Source organism: Dermacentor variabilis, chromosome 6, assembly GCF_050947875.1.
Source record: "Dermacentor variabilis isolate Ectoservices chromosome 6, ASM5094787v1, whole genome shotgun sequence".
Lineage (NCBI taxonomy): Eukaryota > Metazoa > Arthropoda > Arachnida > Ixodida > Ixodidae > Dermacentor > Dermacentor variabilis.
In genome coordinates this window covers 173,949,418-173,970,435 of record NC_134573.1, presented here as the reverse complement: position 1 = coordinate 173,970,435, position 21,018 = coordinate 173,949,418, and the positions used below count along the sequence as shown (strand labels likewise).

The 21,018-nt window shown below is 45.0% G+C and overlaps 3 protein-coding genes across 4 annotated transcripts in view; 1 reads left to right on the top strand and 2 right to left on the bottom strand.

The window, feature by feature from the left end:
* Positions 1-9,266, bottom strand: part of noi (splicing factor 3a subunit 3 noi) — a 32,949-nt gene extending 23,683 nt beyond the window's left edge. The window contains exons 1-11 of the mRNA XM_075696861.1: positions 9,088-9,266; positions 8,888-8,935; positions 8,775-8,827; positions 8,412-8,517; positions 8,279-8,351; positions 6,319-6,410; positions 5,654-5,736; positions 5,397-5,469; positions 5,220-5,285; positions 4,623-4,691; positions 755-822 (exon numbers count right to left, since the gene is read on the bottom strand). Of these exons, the coding sequence (XP_075552976.1) occupies positions 755-822; positions 4,623-4,691; positions 5,220-5,285; positions 5,397-5,469; positions 5,654-5,736; positions 6,319-6,410; positions 8,279-8,351; positions 8,412-8,517; positions 8,775-8,827; positions 8,888-8,935; positions 9,088-9,183 (827 nt within the window). The 5' untranslated portion in view covers positions 9,184-9,266. The remainder of the gene's footprint in view (positions 1-754; positions 823-4,622; positions 4,692-5,219; positions 5,286-5,396; positions 5,470-5,653; positions 5,737-6,318; positions 6,411-8,278; positions 8,352-8,411; positions 8,518-8,774; positions 8,828-8,887; positions 8,936-9,087) is intronic.
* A 105-nt stretch (positions 9,267-9,371) lies between these two features.
* Prp16 (ATP-dependent RNA helicase l(1)G0007) lies at positions 9,372-14,287 on the top strand. Its single transcript, XM_075696856.1, has one exon. The coding sequence runs from the start codon at positions 9,485-9,487 to the stop codon at positions 13,016-13,018; it is 3,534 nt and encodes a 1,177-aa protein (XP_075552971.1). The 5' UTR covers positions 9,372-9,484; the 3' UTR covers positions 13,019-14,287.
* The window catches only part of LOC142585831 (endosome/lysosome-associated apoptosis and autophagy regulator family member 2-like), a 62,146-nt gene continuing 55,400 nt past the window's right edge, over positions 14,273-21,018 (bottom strand). Inside the window, exons 19-20 of one of the 2 annotated variants that reach the window (XM_075696859.1) lie at positions 18,725-18,908; positions 14,273-15,876 (exon numbers count right to left, since the gene is read on the bottom strand). In XM_075696859.1, coding sequence (XP_075552974.1) covers positions 15,817-15,876; positions 18,725-18,908 — 244 coding nt within the window. In that variant the 3' untranslated portion in view covers positions 14,273-15,816. The remainder of the gene's footprint in view (positions 15,877-18,724; positions 18,909-21,018) is intronic. The other variant, XM_075696860.1, reaches the window with a different exon arrangement.

Genomic DNA, 21,018 nt, shown 5'->3' with positions numbered 1-21,018 from the left:
AGAGGATTGCATGTTATGTGGAAAAACATTAGATAATAAACAAATGTTAGATATGTGTGCTAGACAGTGTGAATGATATCAATAGTGTAATTGACTGGTCCTACCTAGAGAACAAATGCATCTTCCGATTTACTGTTGTTTAATGATAGGAACTCTGTACAGTAGAATCTCATTAAACGGTCAAACGGAACTGTCTCTTAAATGGAACCCCATCCTCATGGTTGGTTGGTTGGTTTTGCATTCATGCAATTGTATTCACCTTTGACTCTCAGTAAATGGAACTCTTGATAAACAGAACCAATTTTCCCTGGTCCCTTGAGGTTTTGCTTAAAGAAAGTCCACTCTAGCTACTTCATTCTCTGCGACTAGTTTTATAAACATTTGTGTATTGATTTTCTGGTCCCATATATCATAAGCTATTGTAACGCGATGTTGGGGCAACTGAAAGAAAAACGTCATTAAATGCATTAGCTAGATTAACACCCTTTAGTTCAACATCATCTTTCACAATTTTGTATATGAATCTTGTGATCGTCCATATATTTTCCATACATCCTGGGATCATCCTGTTGATGAGCTGGAAAGGTTTGTTTGTTAACACCTTTTGGCAGCACGAAGCTCCTTAGTAACACAGTTTCTGTAATATATCAGCTCTTGTAGTGCGTCTAGACACCTGGTTCGTATGAACTTTGTGTAAATTTAATCTCACTTTTTTATCAGCTTTAACATATCTGCGGTATTATAGTATGCTTACCCTCCACATTTCAGCCCCAGTGCCATTAGTGCCGATTTCAGTCGATCCAAACCAAGGGACGCCAACTCCTGCGTATTGAAAACATGAAAGCGTGCCTTAAAAACAATTTCGTGTAAATGTTGCAATATTTACTCTCGTAAATGCGACATTCAAGCATATTACTGGGCCTTGCTCCCACACATGCACATATGGCCCCACCTGGACATGCTAGTCATGCATCTTACCTTTTGCACAACTCCTCACTACACCACACGTTAAACACGAATTTATGGCAACCACAGGGACGTTTTTAACCCAAATGCCGTCTGGAGTCTTAACATATTGTTGCAGGAAGAAAGCAGGCCCACGAGTATAAAATAATGTATATTTACAACAGAGGTATATGGCGTTTAGGCAACTGCCAGACTTCGTCTTCCTCTAGTCCAATTCAACTTCTTCCTTCTCTTCACCGTAATAATATTGTCACGGAAGGATGAAAGAAGAGAGAGGAAGAAGACCGCGAGACGCTGGCTGCTGCTTGCTGTTACTAGTCAGCTATTTTAACCCCACTGACTCTGCTTGTATATACATTGTAAATACAGTCTTATACTCCCAACATCCCCGTAACATATTGGTGGAGGTGCGGGGTACCCCGGCTGGAAACGGAGCTCCGCAGTGGACATTGCATCACCGTCCTCACCATGAATGACAGTGAGCACTCGGGATCAACGTCGTTGCCACCTCCAACGTCACCATTGCCCGCTACGTCGCTGTCCCCTTCGGTTGTGGTTGTGCAACCCAAGGATTCTAGAACTTTCTGCGGGACTGATGGCGCCGACGTTGAAAAGTGGGTGGCTATGCAAGAACGTGTGAGTGGAATCAACAGATGGGACTCTACGCTTATGCTAGCTAACCTGTTGTTCTACCCAAGAGGCACGGCAAAGGTGTGGTTCGAAAACAATGAAGAGGAGCTGACCAGCTGGGACCAATGCAAAGAGAAGTTAACAGAGTTGTTTGGCAAACCAGCCGGCCATAAAATTGCCATAAAGCAGGAACTAGTCCTCTCGTGCCCAATCCCCCACAGAGTCTTATGTTTCGTATATCTAGGACATGCTGGCGCTTTGTCGTAAAGCTAATCACGACATGACAGAAGCTGAGAAAGTAGAGCATGTGCTCAATGGAATTGCTGAGGACACCTTTAATCTGCTCATGTGTAAAAGCTGCTCTACAGTTGATGCTACCATCAAAGAGTGCCGACAATTCGAGGCCAAAAGCCGACGCGTCCTGCACCCATTCACCAGACTTCCCAATACTGCCGCAACATTGACGTGTGAAGATCAGCCCACACAGCAGCACGCGTTGCCATCAGAGGACATGGTGCGAATCATTTGACGTGAACTGGACGCGATGGTGCCAGCAGCTTTCTGTTCACATAGCCCTGATGCCACCCCTTTTTCAGTTCCCCTCGTGCAAGCCATCGTTCGAGAGGAACTTGAAAACTTTGGCCTACATTCTGTCTGGCTTACATTCTACAAAAATCCAAGGACACCTAAGCGCACCGTATGAGTTGTGAATGCGAAAGCATTAATGTCCAATTAAACACCGCTGAGCAGTCAGTTTTCCGCTGTGATTAATCTACCATAGCAGTGTGTCCTGCTCAAGCCAGCAAGCAGCAGCAGCCTGCTGTGCCAACACCGCATGGTACCAACGTCCTGCGTGGCAAGAGACCGAGGAAGCAGCAGCGGCCACCAAGGCCAGCAGGCGCTCGAAGCAGCTAAGCCCAGTGAGGGGTGAGAGAGATACCAATCGCACACCTGCTTCTGAGAGCGAGAGCGAGTGTGGCTTGTCATCATGGCAATGCCCTCTGCCCTCACACAACACCTAGCACTCACATCCTGACGTTGCAGAAGGTGTTCCCTTTCACCCACTCTGTCGAGACAAGCTCATGACATGATGTCGCAGCCAATGGGAATTTGTCAACGCACGCTTGTAACATGGCGTTGCAGCCAATGGGAATTTGTCGATGCAAGCTCGTCATGTGGTGTTGCTGCCAATGGAAATTTCTTGAGGCAAGCTTCTGTCGTAGTGTCGCAGCCAAGAGGAACTTGTTGAGGCAAACTCGTGACGTGGTGTCACAGCAAATGGGAATTTGTTAAGGCAAGCTCGTGATGTGGCGTCGCAGATAATGGGAATTTGTTGAGGCAAGCTCGTGACGTGGTGTCGGAGCCAATAGGAATTTGTCGAGGCGTGCTCGTAAAATGACGTTGCAGCCAATGGGAATTTGTTGAGGCAAGCTCGTGACGTGGTGTCGCAGCCAATAGGAATTTGTTGAGGCAAGCATGTGACATGGCATCGCAGCCAATGCGAATTTATCGAGGCACACTTGTAAACATGGCATTGCAGCCAACGGGAATTTGTTGAGGCAAGCTCGTGACGTGGTGTCGCAGCCAATGGGAATTTGTCGAGGCAAGCTCGTGACGTGGTGTCGCAGTCAATGGGAATTTGTCGAGGCGCGCTCGTAAAATGACGTTGCAGCCAATGTGAATTAGTTGAGGCAAGCTTGTGACATGGCGTCGCAGCCAATGCGAATTCATCGAGGCACACTTGTAACATGGCGTTGCAGCCGATGGGAATTTACTGAGGCAAGCTCGTGATGTGGTGTCGCAGATAATGGGAATTTGTTGAGGCATGCTCGTGACATGGTGTCGGAGCCAATAGGAATTTGTCGAGGCGCGCTCTTAAAATGACGTTGCAGCCATGGGGAATTTGTTGAGGCAAGCTCGTGACGTGGTGTCGCAGCCAATAGGAATTTGTTGAGGCAAGCTCGTGACATGGTGTCACAGCCAATGGGAATCTGTTGAGGCATGCTCGTAACATGGCATTGCAGTCAATGGGAATTTGCTGAGACGAGCTTGTGACGTGGTATCGCAGCCCATGGGAACTTGTCGAGGCGTGATCATAAGATGCCGTTGCGGACAATGGGAATTTAGGTGCTCTTTGACTACTACAGACTACAGATGCAGTCTTTTTTGCTCAGTGGGCCATTTGACACTTTCACATCAATAAGTGGACACTTCAAGGTTCTGCCTAACACCCCACTCCGCTACACTCAGACATGGCAAGTCAGCACCTTAGACCTCTTCAGCATGAACCTATGAAATTACATTTGGAATGTCTGCAATTATATTCCAACTAGATCAATTCAGATATTGTATACTTGAAGTTTATCTTAGCTTAGGTTAAATAATTTAGACAGAGGTGAGGAAACAACAAAATGCCATTAGTTGTGAAATGTCCCCTGTAAAGCTGGCAATCTAAATGCACGAAGTAGATGTTGGTGAAAGGGACACTAAAACGAACAATAAATCAGTTCAGAATGGTAAGGTATTATATAAATATTGTATTTTATTTACCTCACCAAAAAGAGTTGATTATTACTGGAGATATTTCGCACCAGTACTGCAGCGCTGGTTTGTGTGACATGGATTTTGAATTATTTTCTCATATTACTTGGGCAATTTTGCCAAAGCAACATTTATCGAAACCTGCTAAGCTGAGCCTTTAGTTCCTTTAGAATGCTATGTAGTATTTCTTTATCAAAAGACAATTAACTAGACTTAAGTAGACGCTGTCAAAATCTATAACATCTCGTTGAGCTGGTGCAGGAACGTCCCAGGGCAGGACTGCCACCCATCTTTAGTTTTTGCATCTTTTCTGGCTTACTACTATAGGCTTCCTCTCACAGTGTGAGTGGTCATTATAATATTGTAGAAGCATAATTTACGAACACTGCTTGACTTAATGTTCCTCTTGAATGTCTCTTTAAAATACAACTATTTTCCAAGGTAAAAGACAAGCTGGCACCATCATGAGTTCAAAGGTTACTTGCCTCCCAAGAAGAGAACGCAGAAAGGTCCAAGTGGGCTCCAGCATGAGCTAAAGCACTGCCTGCCTCTTTCTGAAATGAAACCATGAAACTGTTATGTAATGCAAAAAAAAGGCTTCAAAACAAAAATACTTATGACGACAACTGAATGAGTGTTTAGTTGATTGTGAGTTAATTATTGCTCGCATGGATTTGTGGCAGTTAAGATGCGCTGAGTGGCCACATTTGCTGAGGGAGCCAGCCTGGCCATGGATGCGGGCGTGCTGAACATGGCTGAGGTATCAGCGAATATTGCGACCGTCTAGCCAGGCGCCAAGCATGTTCTCCCTTATGTGGTAAGCCAACTTCATCTTTGCCGCCACTACATTAAGAGTGGTGCTACAGATTTACTGTCCGCCACAGAGCCATCATAGGAGGCATATTAACTGCAGCCCACCTTACGAATAAAAGGCAAACAAGCTTTAATAAGTAAACTTTATAACACTAGCCTGTGGTGAACAATTAGAAAGCATTTTCGAGCACCTCACAGTTCTTGCAAACGTCAAAACTGTATTGTTGCAGCAAGCAGAATGTGAAGACATTGAAACTTCTGCAACCAACCTGCCATCCTGGAAAAGTACCTGCTTCCCACTGCTTCTCAAAGTCATTCATCACATTTTCCATCTCCTGCAAAACATGACAACATAAGCTGAGAAAGTAGCAAATGTTTCATCCCGAATTCACTTAGTTCACTAGCATGAATGTGAAGGGAATGTGAATACGTAAAGCCAGATTTACCTGGTTGACATCAAGAAGTGGCTTCACTCTCAGTGTGTAGTCTTGTAGGTAATCAAGAAGGCAGTCAAGGTACCTAGATTAAAGAAAAATAAATTATTGGCTTTTTTGTGCCAAAACCACTATCTGATTATGAGGCACGCCTTAGTGGGGCGCAACACTAAAGCCACTAAGCAACCACAGCAGGCACCTAGAAGGCAGACGCACACAACGATAAAGAGCAAGGACCAAAAGAAAATAGTGCAACAAAAGTTACTCACTTCTTGTACTCAGAGTTCTTCTTGTCCTTGGGAACGTCAAACACTTGGTCGAATGACGCAAGGTATGAGAGGTAGTCCACTTTCTACACATAGCAATTCACAAAGTAATAACATGTCAATTGCAACTCACTTTATTTTCGACTAAAAAAGGAAGCTTTCAATGAATTTTGTTAATCAACCAGTGCACCTTACATTTTTTTTTATCCCTTCCTCTCTCATGTTCTGTTATGCAGCAAGAAATTTATTTCCTGCAAGTCAATTCGGAGAAAGTTCAAGGGTGTCACTGAGCATTTTCAGATCGACTATCTTTCTTGCAGCAATATAGCTGCATACATTCAACCGAAATTTCTAGAGCATATTGCATTCCAATATGCATGTGACAACTTCTACTGTGATTCAGGATGGAACAGTACAAGTTTCACTACAGTACATCTATGCATGATTCAAGCAAGTAGGCAACCCGTCTAAGAAAATGAATAGGACTTGGTATTAGACATATTATATCAGATCTTCATAACACTAGATGTTACTGAACTGTTATCGGTATGGCAGGGATGTATGGCGACAAGCTTTCTGCAAACAGTTTACCTCTGAGATCAAATAATGTGTATTGACTGCACCCTGAACAACCACTAACTGAACCAGGCGATATCCAAGCTACTTACCTCAATGCCTTTGAGGTTGACATATTTTTCATAGCACTCATGCAGGTCAAGGTACTTGCCATAGCCTTCCTCATCAGTAAAGTCTACCAGATCTAGAAGAGACATGCAGTGGATAAATAGTTGTCCATGCTCACTACAAAGAATGTCATTTCCTGGAATAAAATATTTACACATTTCCTTCTGTCAATAACTGGCCTTGATTGCAATCAGAGGGCCAATGAGCCACACTGGAGTTTCACTTGGCAAGTGATGAAAATATGCATACTCAGAAACTTCTGTATCACCTCAAGAAGATCAAGGATGTATACTTGCCCTTTGGGTTGTCAAACAGTTCAAGAGTCATTTCAATTGCATTAATTACATTCTGGAATTTCATGTTCCAAAACATTGACATCATTAAGAGGCATGCAGTAGTGAGGGAAAACTCCAGACTAATTTTGACTGCCTGGGGTTCTTTAGCGTAGACCTAATGCCCAGTACAGGCATGTTTTTGCATTCTGTCCCCATCAAAATGCGAAAGCCATGCCCAGAAATCAAACACGTGACCTTGTGCTTGGCAGTACCAGGCCAAAGGCACAAAGCCACCGTGGTGGATGAAAAGAGTAATTTTCTTATCTGGCTGAGCATAGGCAAGACATCTGAAAAAGATGCTCTAAGCCTGGAATATATATTATGTCTGGGCACTGAAAAATGCTGTTTTACACACCTATAACAGGTGCTAAAGCTGTCCTTGAAGTCATATATAGGTGCCAACTACTGTCTTTTTACCATGTACAGGCACAAATAACAAAAACTTCCACTGGGCAACTGAGGATACATTATGATTTTCTAAGGCACACAGCCCCCTACACCCCAGTTTGGTGAAATTCACTTTATTTTCTCAATTACACGGGAATAGGCAAGTTGTGTAGGTTACAAGATTTACCTGAAATTTAGTATGCAAAATAGATAGCACAAAAAAAATTGTGACAGCAGTGACAAGCAAGCTCCATCCAATTCAAGTTTTCCTAGATTCATGTTGCACCTTTTTTCACTGAATATTGATTTGTATATAAGAAAAGAATGCCCAAAATCCCTCGAAGTGAGGGGCAGAAATTTGTAGTGCTTCGGAACCTTTGATGATCCAACGCGCTCGGGAATTCCAGAATGTTCGCTGGTCAGAACCTTTGACAGTTCTTTCATACTGAAAGCCAGGATTTTTCTCCAGGGCATATTGAAGTTTTTAACTAACTCCATCAGCAATAGGTCCATTGGGAATGGTGGCTAACCTTTCCTGAACATCCTAATTGAGACAAACATAATAGGTCAGATTTGCGCATGAGCATTCAAGTTTCTTAATGATGTTGGCTGAAAATGTGAAATGAGCGCACAAGTACACTAAGTATCGGATAGCGCTGTTTAAACCCTTTACACAGCGATACTCTTGTCTGCTGAAAAGCTGTTAATAACAGCCTTTACAACAGTAAAGTGTTTGTTGTAATAATCGGCTACCTTCAGGCTAGTTCGCTAGCAGGTGATAACATTATAAACAAAATAAGGCTAGGATAGAACATGGAAAAGGGCATTTTTAAGCTCTGAAAATTCGATAGAGGCACCGACATCTAAATAGGCGCTACAAAAGTGCCACTAAAATGTTTCTAGACTCACAGTTTGTGCTTATATGTTAAATAGGCCCGATAAGGATGTAATGAAAAAAATTTGCATTTTGCATAAAGTTCTGGTGTCTAATTATTATAAATCGAATGATGCAAGCTCACGCAGCAAGAAATAATGACAATGTGTATACATGTTCATGAAGACCAGTGAAACTTCCTGAGCAACAATGTCGCTTACTTGTCTGCCGAGTATTAATAGCAAAAGTGACAGTGACATATTAAAGGCGACAATTGAAAAAGAAAAGAAAGAAGAAATGCTACCTTGTCATAACTGAACAAGCCCAAAAAAGTGAATTGAAACGCACTCATCATTTCCTCTGACGGATTTTCCCTGGCCTTGTTCAACTCGTCGAACTCCACAGACATTGGTACTTGTATCTGGAAGTTCGAGGGACATGTTAACCTGCTCAACCCAATGTGTCAGAGCCGGAAACAAACCTCATTTGGGTGCTTCCTGTGGAACTCCTTAATAGTCCTGAGCCTGGAGTAAAATTCGGCGAACTCATTCGGCCCAGAAAGGGCCGCTATTTCTTCTTTCCGAAGCCTACGTACGGCCAAAAGAAAAAAGAAAAAACACATGACAGTTAGTAAAGCAATGAAGGGGGCTAGTTGGAGAACGTTCATGGTTATATTGCGCTCAGTTTTACAAACACGATATTAAGGAAGGAAGGTAGCGCTACGTCCGTCCACGTCCTGTCCTTCCTTAATATCGTGTTTGTAAAAGTGAGCGCAATATAATCATGAACACATGACAGATAATATTGCCATGAAAGTGAGAACTAAACACCAAATTAAACTTACCCATCTCTATCTTCATACAGTTCTTTCAGGTTCGCTGTGCATTCCATATACCTCTGTAAGAGCGATTAAACCTGTTAATGCACGGCTCAACACTACAGCCCTAGCATACTCACATCAAGCAGCATCTTTAGACGGTGATCTGAGTTTATCTGTTCTCTGTTCTGAAACAAACACGATAGAAATACAATGAGAAACAAGCCTCGAATTGGCACCCTTAGGAAGACACGGTAACACTGAGCTTAGTGTCGGAAGACAGTCTCCGATTACCATTGCAGTACAGCATATCAGTAAAACATGGGCAAGCTTTACTCACTGTGGACTTTCTGTGAAGCATTTCCTTTGCCTGAGCGTCGATCAGGCGCTCTCTTTCTTCGTGATAACGGCGTTGCTGCTCCAAAATAGTCTCCATGTCGTACGCAGCGCAGACGGGATACAACGCAACGCACGCACGACGAAAACCAAAACGCCGACCAGCGACAGCCCAGTGTTTACGTGCTTCAGCCCGACTGCCGCTGCTTTCGCTACTTGTAGTGTTTTGCCCGACCGTTGATTGGACCGACCTTGGTTTTGACATCCATCTTCGCCCCGATCGTAGCCGCAGTCATAGCCGCATCGCCCTGTGTATTGTGGAATCGCTGAAATGCATATGTCGCACAGTACTTTGTTGTTCTGAATCATGTGTCAAAAAGATCCGTAAAGACCAAGTTATTATGAGCGACTTCGAGTCGATACATCGCCTGGAAGGCATCGAAGAGGTGGTGGGTGGTCTCATAAAAAAGAAGTCTGTTCACGAGTTCAAAGCACCCGAGAGGAAGTCGGTCCTCGGCCTCGACGTTCTTGCGGCCGCCAAGAGGAAGCAAAAGCTCGAAGAAGAAACCGGTAAAAAGCCCCGGAAAGATAGTGATCGCAGTGATGAGTCAAGTCACGAAATGTCAGAGGCGACATTTAATAGGCAGTACCGGAAACCACGCATAGAGACTCCGACACACACTGGTGGAGTGGATGCCAAGTACGCCGACCGTATTCGTGACCATCGCGAGCACCACAGCCGGGGCGTTTTCGCCAGCTCAAAAGACTCGAGAAAGCGTCCGGAATCTCCGTCGTCTCGCGAGCGCGATCGTGACAGAGATCGGCGGGACGACAGGCGCGACTCCGGACGCTCCTCGTCGCACCGTTCTCGCAGGGACTGGAGCGAAACGCCGCCTCGCTTCAAGGATCCTCCTACGCCCAATATTCGGCCAAAGGACACTCCGTCTCGCTCAAACTGGGAGGAGGACGAAGAAACGCCATCGCGACGCTCGTCTTGGGACGTGCTGACGCCGTCGCCTCGCGACGGCTCCGAACGGCGGAGCACGGATAGGCGGTACCGACGTCCAACAGACACACCGCGGGCTACGCCGGCGCACAAGTACAATGCCTGGGCCGCCGACAGGCGCAAGACGTACGCCACGCCAGGGAGCAAACACTCAAAAGACGAAAAGATTCCGTGGGCTGAAGACGGCGAGCAGAAGGTAGAGTGGGAGGTCGAGCAACAGAGGCTAGACCGCGAGTGGTACAGTATTGACGAGGGCTACGACGAGATACACAACCCGTTCGCTAGCATACCACAGGAGTACACCAAGAAAAAGGAGGAAGCACTAGAGCAGAAGAAAATCAAAAAGGTTTCAGCTCAACAGAGGCAGATCAACAAGGATAATGAGAAGTGGGAGACCAACCGAATGCTCACCAGTGGTGTAGTGCTAAAAGTTGATGTGGACAACGACTTCGAGGAGGAAAATGAGGCAAGGGTCCATGTACTTGTGCACAACATTGTGCCGCCATTTCTGGATGGACGCATTGTATTTACCAAGCAGCCCGAACCAGTGCTTCCTGTGAAAGACGCAACGTCTGACATGGCCATTGTCTCTCGTAAAGGCAGTGCTGTTGTTCGTTTCCACAGGGAACAGAAAGAGCGAAAGAAAGCTCAGAAGAAAGAATGGGAGCTGGCAGGTACGAAACTGGGCAACATCTTGGGTGTTAAGAAAAAGGATGACGAACGGGATGACAATGAAGAAGCTGATTACAAAACTGAGCAGCGCTTTGCTGATCACATCAAGGATGCTGACAGCCAAGGAACCAGTGAATTTTCACGGAAGAAGACTATAACACAACAGAGACAGTACTTGCCTGTGTTTGCAGCACGACAGGAGCTTTTACGCATTATCAGAGAGAACAGCATTGTGATCATCGTTGGGGAAACGGGCTCTGGAAAAACAACACAGCTAACCCAGTACCTTCACGAAGATGGGTATAGTAAGTATGGCATGATCGGCTGCACACAACCCAGAAGAGTGGCAGCTATGTCTGTAGCAAAGCGAGTGTCAGATGAAATGGGCTGCAAGCTAGGCGAAGAAGTGGGTTATGCAATCCGGTTTGAAGACTGCACTTGTGAGAAGACGATAATTAAGTACATGACTGATGGTATTCTCTTAAGAGAATCCTTAAGGGAGCCAGATCTTGACCAGTACAGTGCTGTTATCATGGATGAAGCCCATGAAAGGTCTCTTAGCACTGAAGTGCTTTTTGGTTTGCTTCGTGAAGTGGTGGCACGCAGGCAGGACTTAAAGCTCATTGTTACCTCTGCAACCATGGACGCCACAAAGTTTGCTTCCTTCTTTGGAAATGTTCCAGCGTTCACCATTCCCGGACGAACCTTTCCTGTCGAACTGTTCTTTAGTAAGAATCCCGTTGAAGACTACGTTGATGCTGCTGTCAAGCAGACACTACAAATTCACTTGCAGCCCAATGTTGGAGATATTTTGGTGTTCATGCCTGGACAGGAAGACATTGAGGTGACCTGTGAGCTTATTGCTGAAAGACTTGGTGAAATAGATAACGCCCCACCATTGGCCATTTTGCCTATTTATTCCCAGCTTCCTAGTGATCTTCAAGCCAAGATTTTTCAGAAGGCTCCAGATGGAATTAGAAAGTGCGTAGTGGCAACAAACATTGCTGAAACTTCACTGACAGTTGATGGAATCAGCTTTGTTGTTGACAGTGGCTACTGTAAATTGAAGGTCTACAACCCTCGCATTGGTATGGATGCATTGCAAATCTACCCTGTCAGCCAAGCAAATGCAAACCAGCGTTCTGGACGAGCCGGTCGAACAGGACCAGGGACATGCTTCAGGCTATACACAGATCACCAGTACAAGAATGAGCTGCTTAAAACAACAGTACCAGAGATCCAGAGGACAAATCTTGCAAATGTTGTACTACTCTTAAAGTCTTTGGGTGTCCAAGACCTACTTCAGTTTCATTTTATGGATCCGCCACCCCAAGACAACATACTGAACTCCATGTATCAGCTTTGGATCCTGGGGGCACTGGATAATGTTGGAACTCTGACCCCACTAGGACGGCACATGGTTGAATTTCCTCTCGATCCTCCGCTCTCTAAAATGGTTATTGTTTCCTGTGATATGGGCTGCAGTGAGGAGATCCTCACAATAGTTTCAATGCTCTCGGTGCCCAGCATTTTCTACCGTCCAAAGGGCCGGGAGGAAGACAGTGATGCTGCACGAGAGAAGTTCCAGGTGCCAGAAAGTGACCACCTGACATTCCTCAATGTGTTCCTTCAGTGGAAGTTAAACCACTACTCATCCTCCTGGTGTAATGAGCACTTCATCCATGTAAAGTCCATGCGCAAAGTGCGTGAGGTGCGGCAGCAGCTTAAGGACATTATGGGTCAGCAGAAGATGAAACTTGTCTCATGCGGCACTGACTGGGACGTTGTCCGCAAGTGCATATGTTCTGCTTTCTTCCTCCAGGCGGCACGACTCAAGGGCATCGGAGAGTATATAAACTGCCGCACGGGCATGCCTTGCCACCTTCATCCCACCAGCGCCCTCTTTGGAATGGGCTACACTCCAGACTACGTTGTCTATCACGAGCTCGTCATGACCACAAAGGAGTACATGCAGTGTGTCACTGCCGTTGATGGTCACTGGCTGGCTGAACTTGGACCCATGTTCTACAGCGTGCGTGAGTCGGGCAGGTCGCGGCATAGGATGCAGAGAGACCACCAATCACAAATGGAACAGGAAATGGCTCTGGCCGAGCAGCAGCTCCGGCGGCGCAAGGATGAACATGATGAAAAGCAAGCAGCGGCTTCAATGCGTGCAGCGCGAATTGCCACACCAGGCTACCAGCCAGAAGGTGCCCCCGCTACACCCAGACGGACACCAGCCAGGTTTGGACTTTAGGGTGTGTACCTGTTGCAGGTGTGTACATGTTGACGTTACTAGCTGTTCTGCTGTTAATGCAGTTATACATAGTATTGTTTATCATTTGCACAGCCTATATGTGCCCTAGCATGTTGTGAATCAGAAGCACTACGTTTGATCTCCACGAAGTCTGCACTTGCAGCTAGCACTTATCCATCAGTTGAAGCTACAAGGAAAAGCATAACTGCCACACCTGGCTACCAGCCAGAAGCTCTCCAGCCACAACCAGACTTATACTTACCTTTGAGCTGCAAGCCACCAAGCTGTGATAGGACGATCATGACAAATGTTTGTGGTGCCGCTTGATGACTGGAGGACATCTTGCATTGAAAAGCACCAAAAGGGTGCAGAGTTTTGGCACTCAAAAGATGGCACCTGGGAGCTTGGGATATGGTATGCAAGCCTATTGTCGAAGGTTGCAGTGGCAGTGAGACAGCATTATGTCTGTTGCCTTTTCAAGCCATCAGGTGACACCAACACATAACAGGCCCTAAAGTGCCTAGTGGTTTGTGGCATTGACCTCATGGATGGTTTGCACTTCCAAATGCTTATTGCTGCAGGGCCATAAATTCTCTTAAATATCATTATTCGGTATCAGTGCATGACCATTCTCCTTCATAGCATGCATCGCTTTTGACTTCCATAGGACCTGTGCCTTCCATTGATACATTGGTGCAGCAGATCTGTCACTGTCTGTGTTTCCATCTGTTTCAAGTCGCTGAACTAACTACTAACTTCATAAGTGCAAATTGTTAGTGCTAAATGTAAGGCCAGGGCATTTTTTTTTTTTTTTCATGCCAGTGTTTCCAAACTTAGGCATTTTATGCAAGCTAATGCAGTAATGCACGATGCCTAGTATGAGCAGAACACGTGGTAAAATATTGTTATAAGTTTTTGTGCGGCTATGTATGTTCATATTTTCATTATGAAGCATGCATAAATGTGTTGTCATTGTAAGTTACTTGATTTTATGTCTTCACAGATGTAAAGGTGTTCTTAAATCATTCAGTGCATTACATGTGAGCATATAAAATTTACGTAATGCTTAATACAAATATATTGTGTGGAAAGCAAACATTAATCTGTACATACAATGTTTACAGCTGTATTGTCATTTGTGTTTTGCGAAATCCAGTGTCGGCCGGTGTTTATGTATGTTCATTGTGTACTTTTGTGCGTAGATCACAGCATAATTGTGTGTCATGCTGCATAGAATAAAATAAAAGCCAGAAATTGGTTTTAAATACATGTGCATTTATCGTAATCTTTATTAATAGCTTTGCTACAACATAATACCACACCATAGAGCTGCACATAATCCATTTTTTCTGCCTGCCTGTTTGCATATTTCGCATAAGAAATGTAAACAAGATGGAGCTATACATTTCTAATGTTAGCCTTCAGTCTAGGAAAAGGTGCCTAACGCTGGTTTAGTGAGGGAAGTTTCAATAGGTCGAAGCGTAATCACACAAAGCCAGGAAGCTAGCGCCTGTAGCGTGCAGTGATCACTCCATTTTACAATAAGAGTATGTGCACTGAGCCACAAGAGCTAAGCCTATTTACAAAGATGCAAGTGCCTAATAACCTTTGATCCCATCATCACACTCACACTCGCTCCTCTGTCACATAATCGAATCGCTAGCAGTATGGGATGTGACTTGCTTTCTTATGCAGTAACATCACATGTTTCTGTACTCATATGTTCGTAATACTTCCATGTGAGGAACTGTCACCTATCTCGCACTTAGTACCTCCGCGGAGACAAAGGTGCGTACAAAATGATCACATGGTGCGCAGCCCACACATCGAGGCCACCCAGATATGCCTGCAAACAAACAAAAGTGTGTGCACTCCAACCCCATTGCGAAGGCACAACACATTGGTTTTTGTTTTGCTATCACAAATAGAGCCGGCACATATGAAAATAATGCAAGTCTCCTCTCTCTTTTTTTTCATCAGCACGTGGAGGCTACATTGAAGTCACAAGCAGTATACTCAGCCACGGCATCTTTTGTTTTGACAACTTGCAAACTGCTGCAAAAACAACAGCAAGCATGCGTGCATGAGTAATATATATATATATATCTTTGGTGCTACGAAACAGTCATGCCATTAAACAGTTTCAGAGAACAACAGGCACTTTAGTAAGTACGGCAGAAGCTTCTTTTTTTTTTTCATCTTCTTTCAAGAATGGCTACACAGTTTAAGTCATCACGGTCGCATCGGCCACGCGTGGTATATCGTTTGAAAAAAGTGGCAGCACTTGAAAAAACACCATCAATACACACACAACAAAGCATTAGCATGACTGACAATACACTCAACCGCGTTGAAAAAGGAAAACATGATATATTTCTGCCCAGCTGTACAAAACAGTGCATGTAACGTGATACCCCACTAACATCACCACCCCAGATTCACCTCCCAGTCGCATTTCAACATACAGCAACACCCAAAATGCATGGCCTTGCTTGCACAGGCGTATGCTTTTAGTTTACATTCACATTTCTTTGTTTATGATAGACTAGGTATAATGGGGCACTTGTACATGCATGCGCACTCATGAGAAATTGGACTGAATATACTAAAAATACACTGGAATGTTTTTGACGTGTTTGTACACCAATTACATGAATGGTGTGCTTTGGGATTTAATGGTGCACAAGAGCTCTTTGGTGTTTCCTCCCCTCCGTCCGAAGCTCCTGCAGTGTCTTTGCCTTTGTTGCCATGGTTGGTTGTCAACTTGGAGAAGGCAGCATCGCCGACGCAGGCCCCCTTCATGACACCATCTCACCTTTGGTCAGGTGGATGGTTTCAAAGTGGTGTCCCTCTCCACTCTGAAAATTAGCAGTTTTAGCATTCATGGTGCTGCACAAGAAACGCTTAAGGTATAAATTAGGGTGAATTCATCTGTACTTTTTCATGGGAACAGTAAAATAGAAGATGAGGCAGAAAGAAACAAGAAGAGTGCTTGTTCTTTCACATATCTTTGCACTCCTTTTTATAAGAAATCATAAGAAGCAACCATCGCCTTCAACTTAACATTTCGCTTGTGCGCCCTTATACCTGGTACTCGTAGGAGAGTGCAATTTTTGCAAGGCTAAGATTCTTCCTTTTAGTCAACACAAAAATCGGCAGTGCACTGAAAAGATGAGAATAAGGTCATTTCATTACAAATGTCCTAACTTGGGAATTCGACCACCCAATTCATTTCAACCGATTAGTGCCACTTTATTGTTAATTTAACACAAATACCTTTTTTCTAATATAGTTCCTACAAAAAGAAACTTTTCTTTTTGCGATCCGAATTTTATCATAATGAAATGGGTGCACTCTCAGTAAGCTATCAGGAAATTTGGCTGACATTTTAGTCATACAAATGTGTCAACACTATTTATGGCATTCCCTGAAGTTCTCTAGTAAAGGAAAAAAAACCTAGTTCTTCCAATTTGATTTTGGCTAATTGTCAATGGAGAATGCTATATAACATTATTTCCTATATATATAGAAAAGTAAGCCCTGACTGCAAAAACAAAAAAGCGAAATTCTGGAAAACTGCATTGTGGCCTTCGCTTAGCCAGCAAATGAACACTGGAATGGTCCCTGCAAAGATAGGGAGAAGTTAGCGCATATGGCGACGCTATTCTCCGAATTTCTGGACCAGAAATTCAATGAAAACTATTTTTTTTTTCGGAGAGAAAAAAATAATTGAACTGCAGTTTTGCCTTGTATTTTGTCTTCACCACAAACCATTGACGGGAAGTAGTGTCTATGGCTTTCTGCTGATGAGCACGAGGTTACAGGATCGAAACCCAGCAACAGTGGCAGCATTCCAGCGGGTGGAGATTTTCTCGGGTAAAAAGACCCAGGCAGTCCCAGGCAGTCCAAACTGATACGGAGCAATTCACTACACGTCCCTCAAAGCAAAAACGAAGAATTACAGCGAAACCTAATTAAACGGAATGGGATATCAGAAAATCGATATAATGAATAAGTGAAATTTTCCTTGAAATCCTCACAGATATTCATATTGCAGTACATGCATAATGAATATAACGAAGTGATTCCGGCTCCCCTTTCAACTTTGTTATAACAAGGTATTTACTAATCACTTAACAAAAGCACCGATTTATGCAAGCTGAAGTTATCTATGGAATAACCTAAATCAACAGAAAGTCTTAGTTGTGGGATGTGGTAACATTTGCCTCTGAGAAATATATCAATACAGTGTTTCTTTTTAACCCCTGCGGTGGAAGTGCAATTCTACCTTGCCACAGAGTTATGTGTAGAGGCTGTCATTGGTTTAAAAGCAGGTCACGATATTTAGACAGGCCAGCGGAGTTAAAGCCAATTACTTGCTCAGGTCATTTTATTGATTAGCGTAGTTTGTAATATGGGTGTCAAACGTACACTTCTGATCGCGATCGGGGGCGATTCGGATTAGATTTCTTAATCGCGATCAACAATGGTCATTGCTACACGGTCCAGCGATCCGGATCGAGTTATGAACGTCGGCAACTCTCAGAACTGCATAATGCCTTGGCTACAAATTCAGATTTGCAAAATATGGTTAACTTGGAATATTTCAATTTTACCGCTGACTAGTGCTGATAAAAAAGTTGTTAAAAGTTGTTATTTATGCAGTTCTTATTCAGCTGCCATCACTTTTTCTTTTAACGTTTTCAGAATACTACGCTGGACGGCGCAGACGTAAACCTGGGATCGCGATCGAAAGGCCTGATCGCGATTGTCAGGATCCAGATCCCGCAAGATCACGATCGCAAATGACCGTGTAGCAACGCTCGATCCGGACCAAGCACAATCGGGATCGGCCACGATCGCGATCAGAAGTGCACATGTGACACCGATTATAGGATTGTTCTATTTTTCCGCGTCAGCGCGGGCTGTGTAGAACAGACGCCCTCCTCGATTAGGCGGCATATCCACCGTCGACGCGACCCCTTTCGGAACCATTTGCAAGCGTAGACTGTCACGTGGTCTTGGAGCCCCGCGCCGATTGGACTGAACGAAAGATCAAGTCAGGAGTGGCAAAATGGGCGACGGCCGGCTATAGCTCAGTCTGCAGAGCCAAGCATGAGACTGTTCCTCAGCGTCTTGGGTTCCCGCGATGGTCGCCAGTCGCGGGCTTTCTCTCTAAAAACAGTTTACGCCTTTTAGGGCGTATCTTTATCCCACAGCAATAAACTTCATCTGTCTTGCTTGTGTTCCCTTTCTTTAACGCAGAGCGACCGTTATTTCCCAGGTCACGAACGGCATGGGCGTTATCAGCGTGACATGGCACTTTTTACAGAAAAGTAGCGAGTGCAGAGCTTTCAAGAAAGGAAACGCCAGAAAGACAGATGTATGTTGTTGTGGGACAAAGATACACCTCAAAGGGTGCAAACGTGAAAAGGAAGCTTAGCGAGAACCCAGCCCACAAACATAACGTTCTAATTCGCCAAGCAAGTCCACCCTTTCTCCTTAACTAAGCGGCAAAGAAGGAATTACGCTGTCACAGGTAATCTTTAAAAGTTGTGTTCGAACTAAAGAAGAAAAAAGAAGAAGAAAAGCGTTATGGCTTTGAATTATCGCGTGTACGTGCAGCGGTGTCCGAGAGAGAAGGAGATAGTTGCGCATCAAACGAGAGAACGGAACAAGAATGCCTGTCCCGAACAACAAACTCACCTTACCGCTTCCGATGCGGACGGTGCGGAACTTCTGCAGGAGCCCCTTGTTGTTCTTGGTGTCGTAGCCGCCGTTCTCGAAGTGGTCCTCCTCGTCCTCCTCGATGGCGCAGCTCTCGGCCGCGGGCAGTTCACCGTCCTTGCCCGAGCTGGACTGGACCAGCTTCATGTACTTGTACTCCAGCCTGCACGATGAGGTTGGTTTGGGGCAGCGATTTTTCGCAAGAACCCTTACTATGAGATTTTTACGAGTATGCATGCGTGCTAAATGGTTGCAATGGAATGCGTAAACAGGAAAAACGCGCTTTTAGCACCCTTAAGGATGCAATACCTCAAGCTGTGTAGGTTTGGCTTGGTTATGCTGGTGTTTACGTTAGGTTAGTTGCGCGCATTACTGAGCGTGATGGCTTGCGGTATTGACCACCACGCATCAAATATGGCAGAACGCCGGTCGAGTCTTCCAAACATTCATTCACCATTCTCCTTTCCGTCTGTCCGCCTTTTCATCAAACCTACAGGCATCTTCTGGGGACTGCTGCACGTGTATATAAAGCGCACATGCTTCCGCTGCCCCCCGTGTTTTTGAGCACGTGCTCACTGAATTGCACAATTGTCCGGAGGGAATTATGGCGACACCCAGAACCCAAGAAGCGGTCGCTGGAAATATGTGTATAGAGGCCTTGCCCTGAAGCTTTTCGTGACGTCACTGCGGGATTAATGTACCCTGTTTCACACTTAGCAGGTAACGTTGCCAAAGATATATAAGTAGCGCGGTCATATAGATGTATCCCTGGATGTGTGCGTTTAGCAGCGTCGCTGGTGTAGCGCTGGCACCGACATATTGCGAATCTGACTTTAAACAACGTGCGCAGGACTATTGTTGCCATGAGTGGCTGTGCTAAACTTGTTTACTGGGTTAAAGGATTGGGCAGCAATGCAGCCAAAGTTTACATAAAGCGCGCCTGGACAAAAAAAGAAGTCACAACAAGCACTTGAGTATACGAATAGATACAGCAGTTTCTTTCCCATATTATGACTAAAATAGGTGGCCTTGCGGCAAGCATTTCGCCCGAGTTTTGAATGAGCTAGTGCTCAAAATCACGGGTTGTCTCCCTTTTTGTCCACAGAGAACGCATTCTGCGATCAACAGCACACACGCTCAACGATTGGATCGATAAGCACCGAAGTGTGCGGGTACAGCAGGGATCGAGTAAAGCTTGCCTCGAACGCGTGCAATTTAACTGCGCCTAAGACCGCCAGCGGCACAGAGGGCAACGAACGCGCTCGTGTCTTAGCACGAGCGCGATGACACGTAACACCGAACTATCTCGGAGAGCTGCTGCTAACACCGAAAATTATGCTCAGTTCTGCTCAAGGAAGTAAAAGATGTCACCTTAATTCCCATCTTCATCCTGTACGCACACAATTAAGAGAGACGTAAAACTAATTCGTGTGGCGCAGACCGAGCATGACGGCACACACTATACGCGGCATTTCCCAGCAAAAATCTCCTCCGCTCGCATAGTCGCGTGATCACACATCGTGCCCACATTTCGCCACCTCTGGCAGGCTTGAACCAATCAAACTCGGGAGCTCCTCTCCACATTGCCGCCACTGCTGGCGGCTCACATCAATTTAAAGTAAAGTTAATTAAATTCTGGGATTTTACGTGCCAAAACCACGATATGATTGTGAGGCACGCCGCAGTGGAGAATACAGATTAATTTTTACCACCTGTAGTTCATTAACGTGCACCCCAATGCATGACACACGAGCATTTTTTCATTCCGCCCACACGATATATGCAGCTGCCGCGGCCTGGTTTCGACACCGCGCACCCGGGCTTAGCAGCACAACTCCAAGGCCACTACGCCACCATGGCGGGTCCCGTATCAAGTTACTTAAGGGGATTCTTCCAACTGTGCGCAACAGTATTGTCAGGGACCTAGCCGCGCTCTTCCATGTGGCGTGTCCCAGCAAACGTTACTCAAGCTGTTCAAAGAAAAGAAAGATTTAAAAAGTACGGTACACGATACAATTGTAAGACCTGCGGTTTTCGGTCGTCAGCGTTCTGACAACTGAACACCGAAGTTCTGAATACTGCATATTGCGCCGTGTTTCTTAAATAATTTTTTTTCGTTGAACAGCTTGGTTAACGTTAGCTGGGACACCCTGTAGAGAGGTCGCAAGAACGCGGTTGAAGAGTTGTTACGAAATAAGAGGTCTAGGCCAGGGTATTCGCATGCCTGCGAACCTGGGGACCTCGAAATTCGGGAGATTCGCCGAATAGAGGGA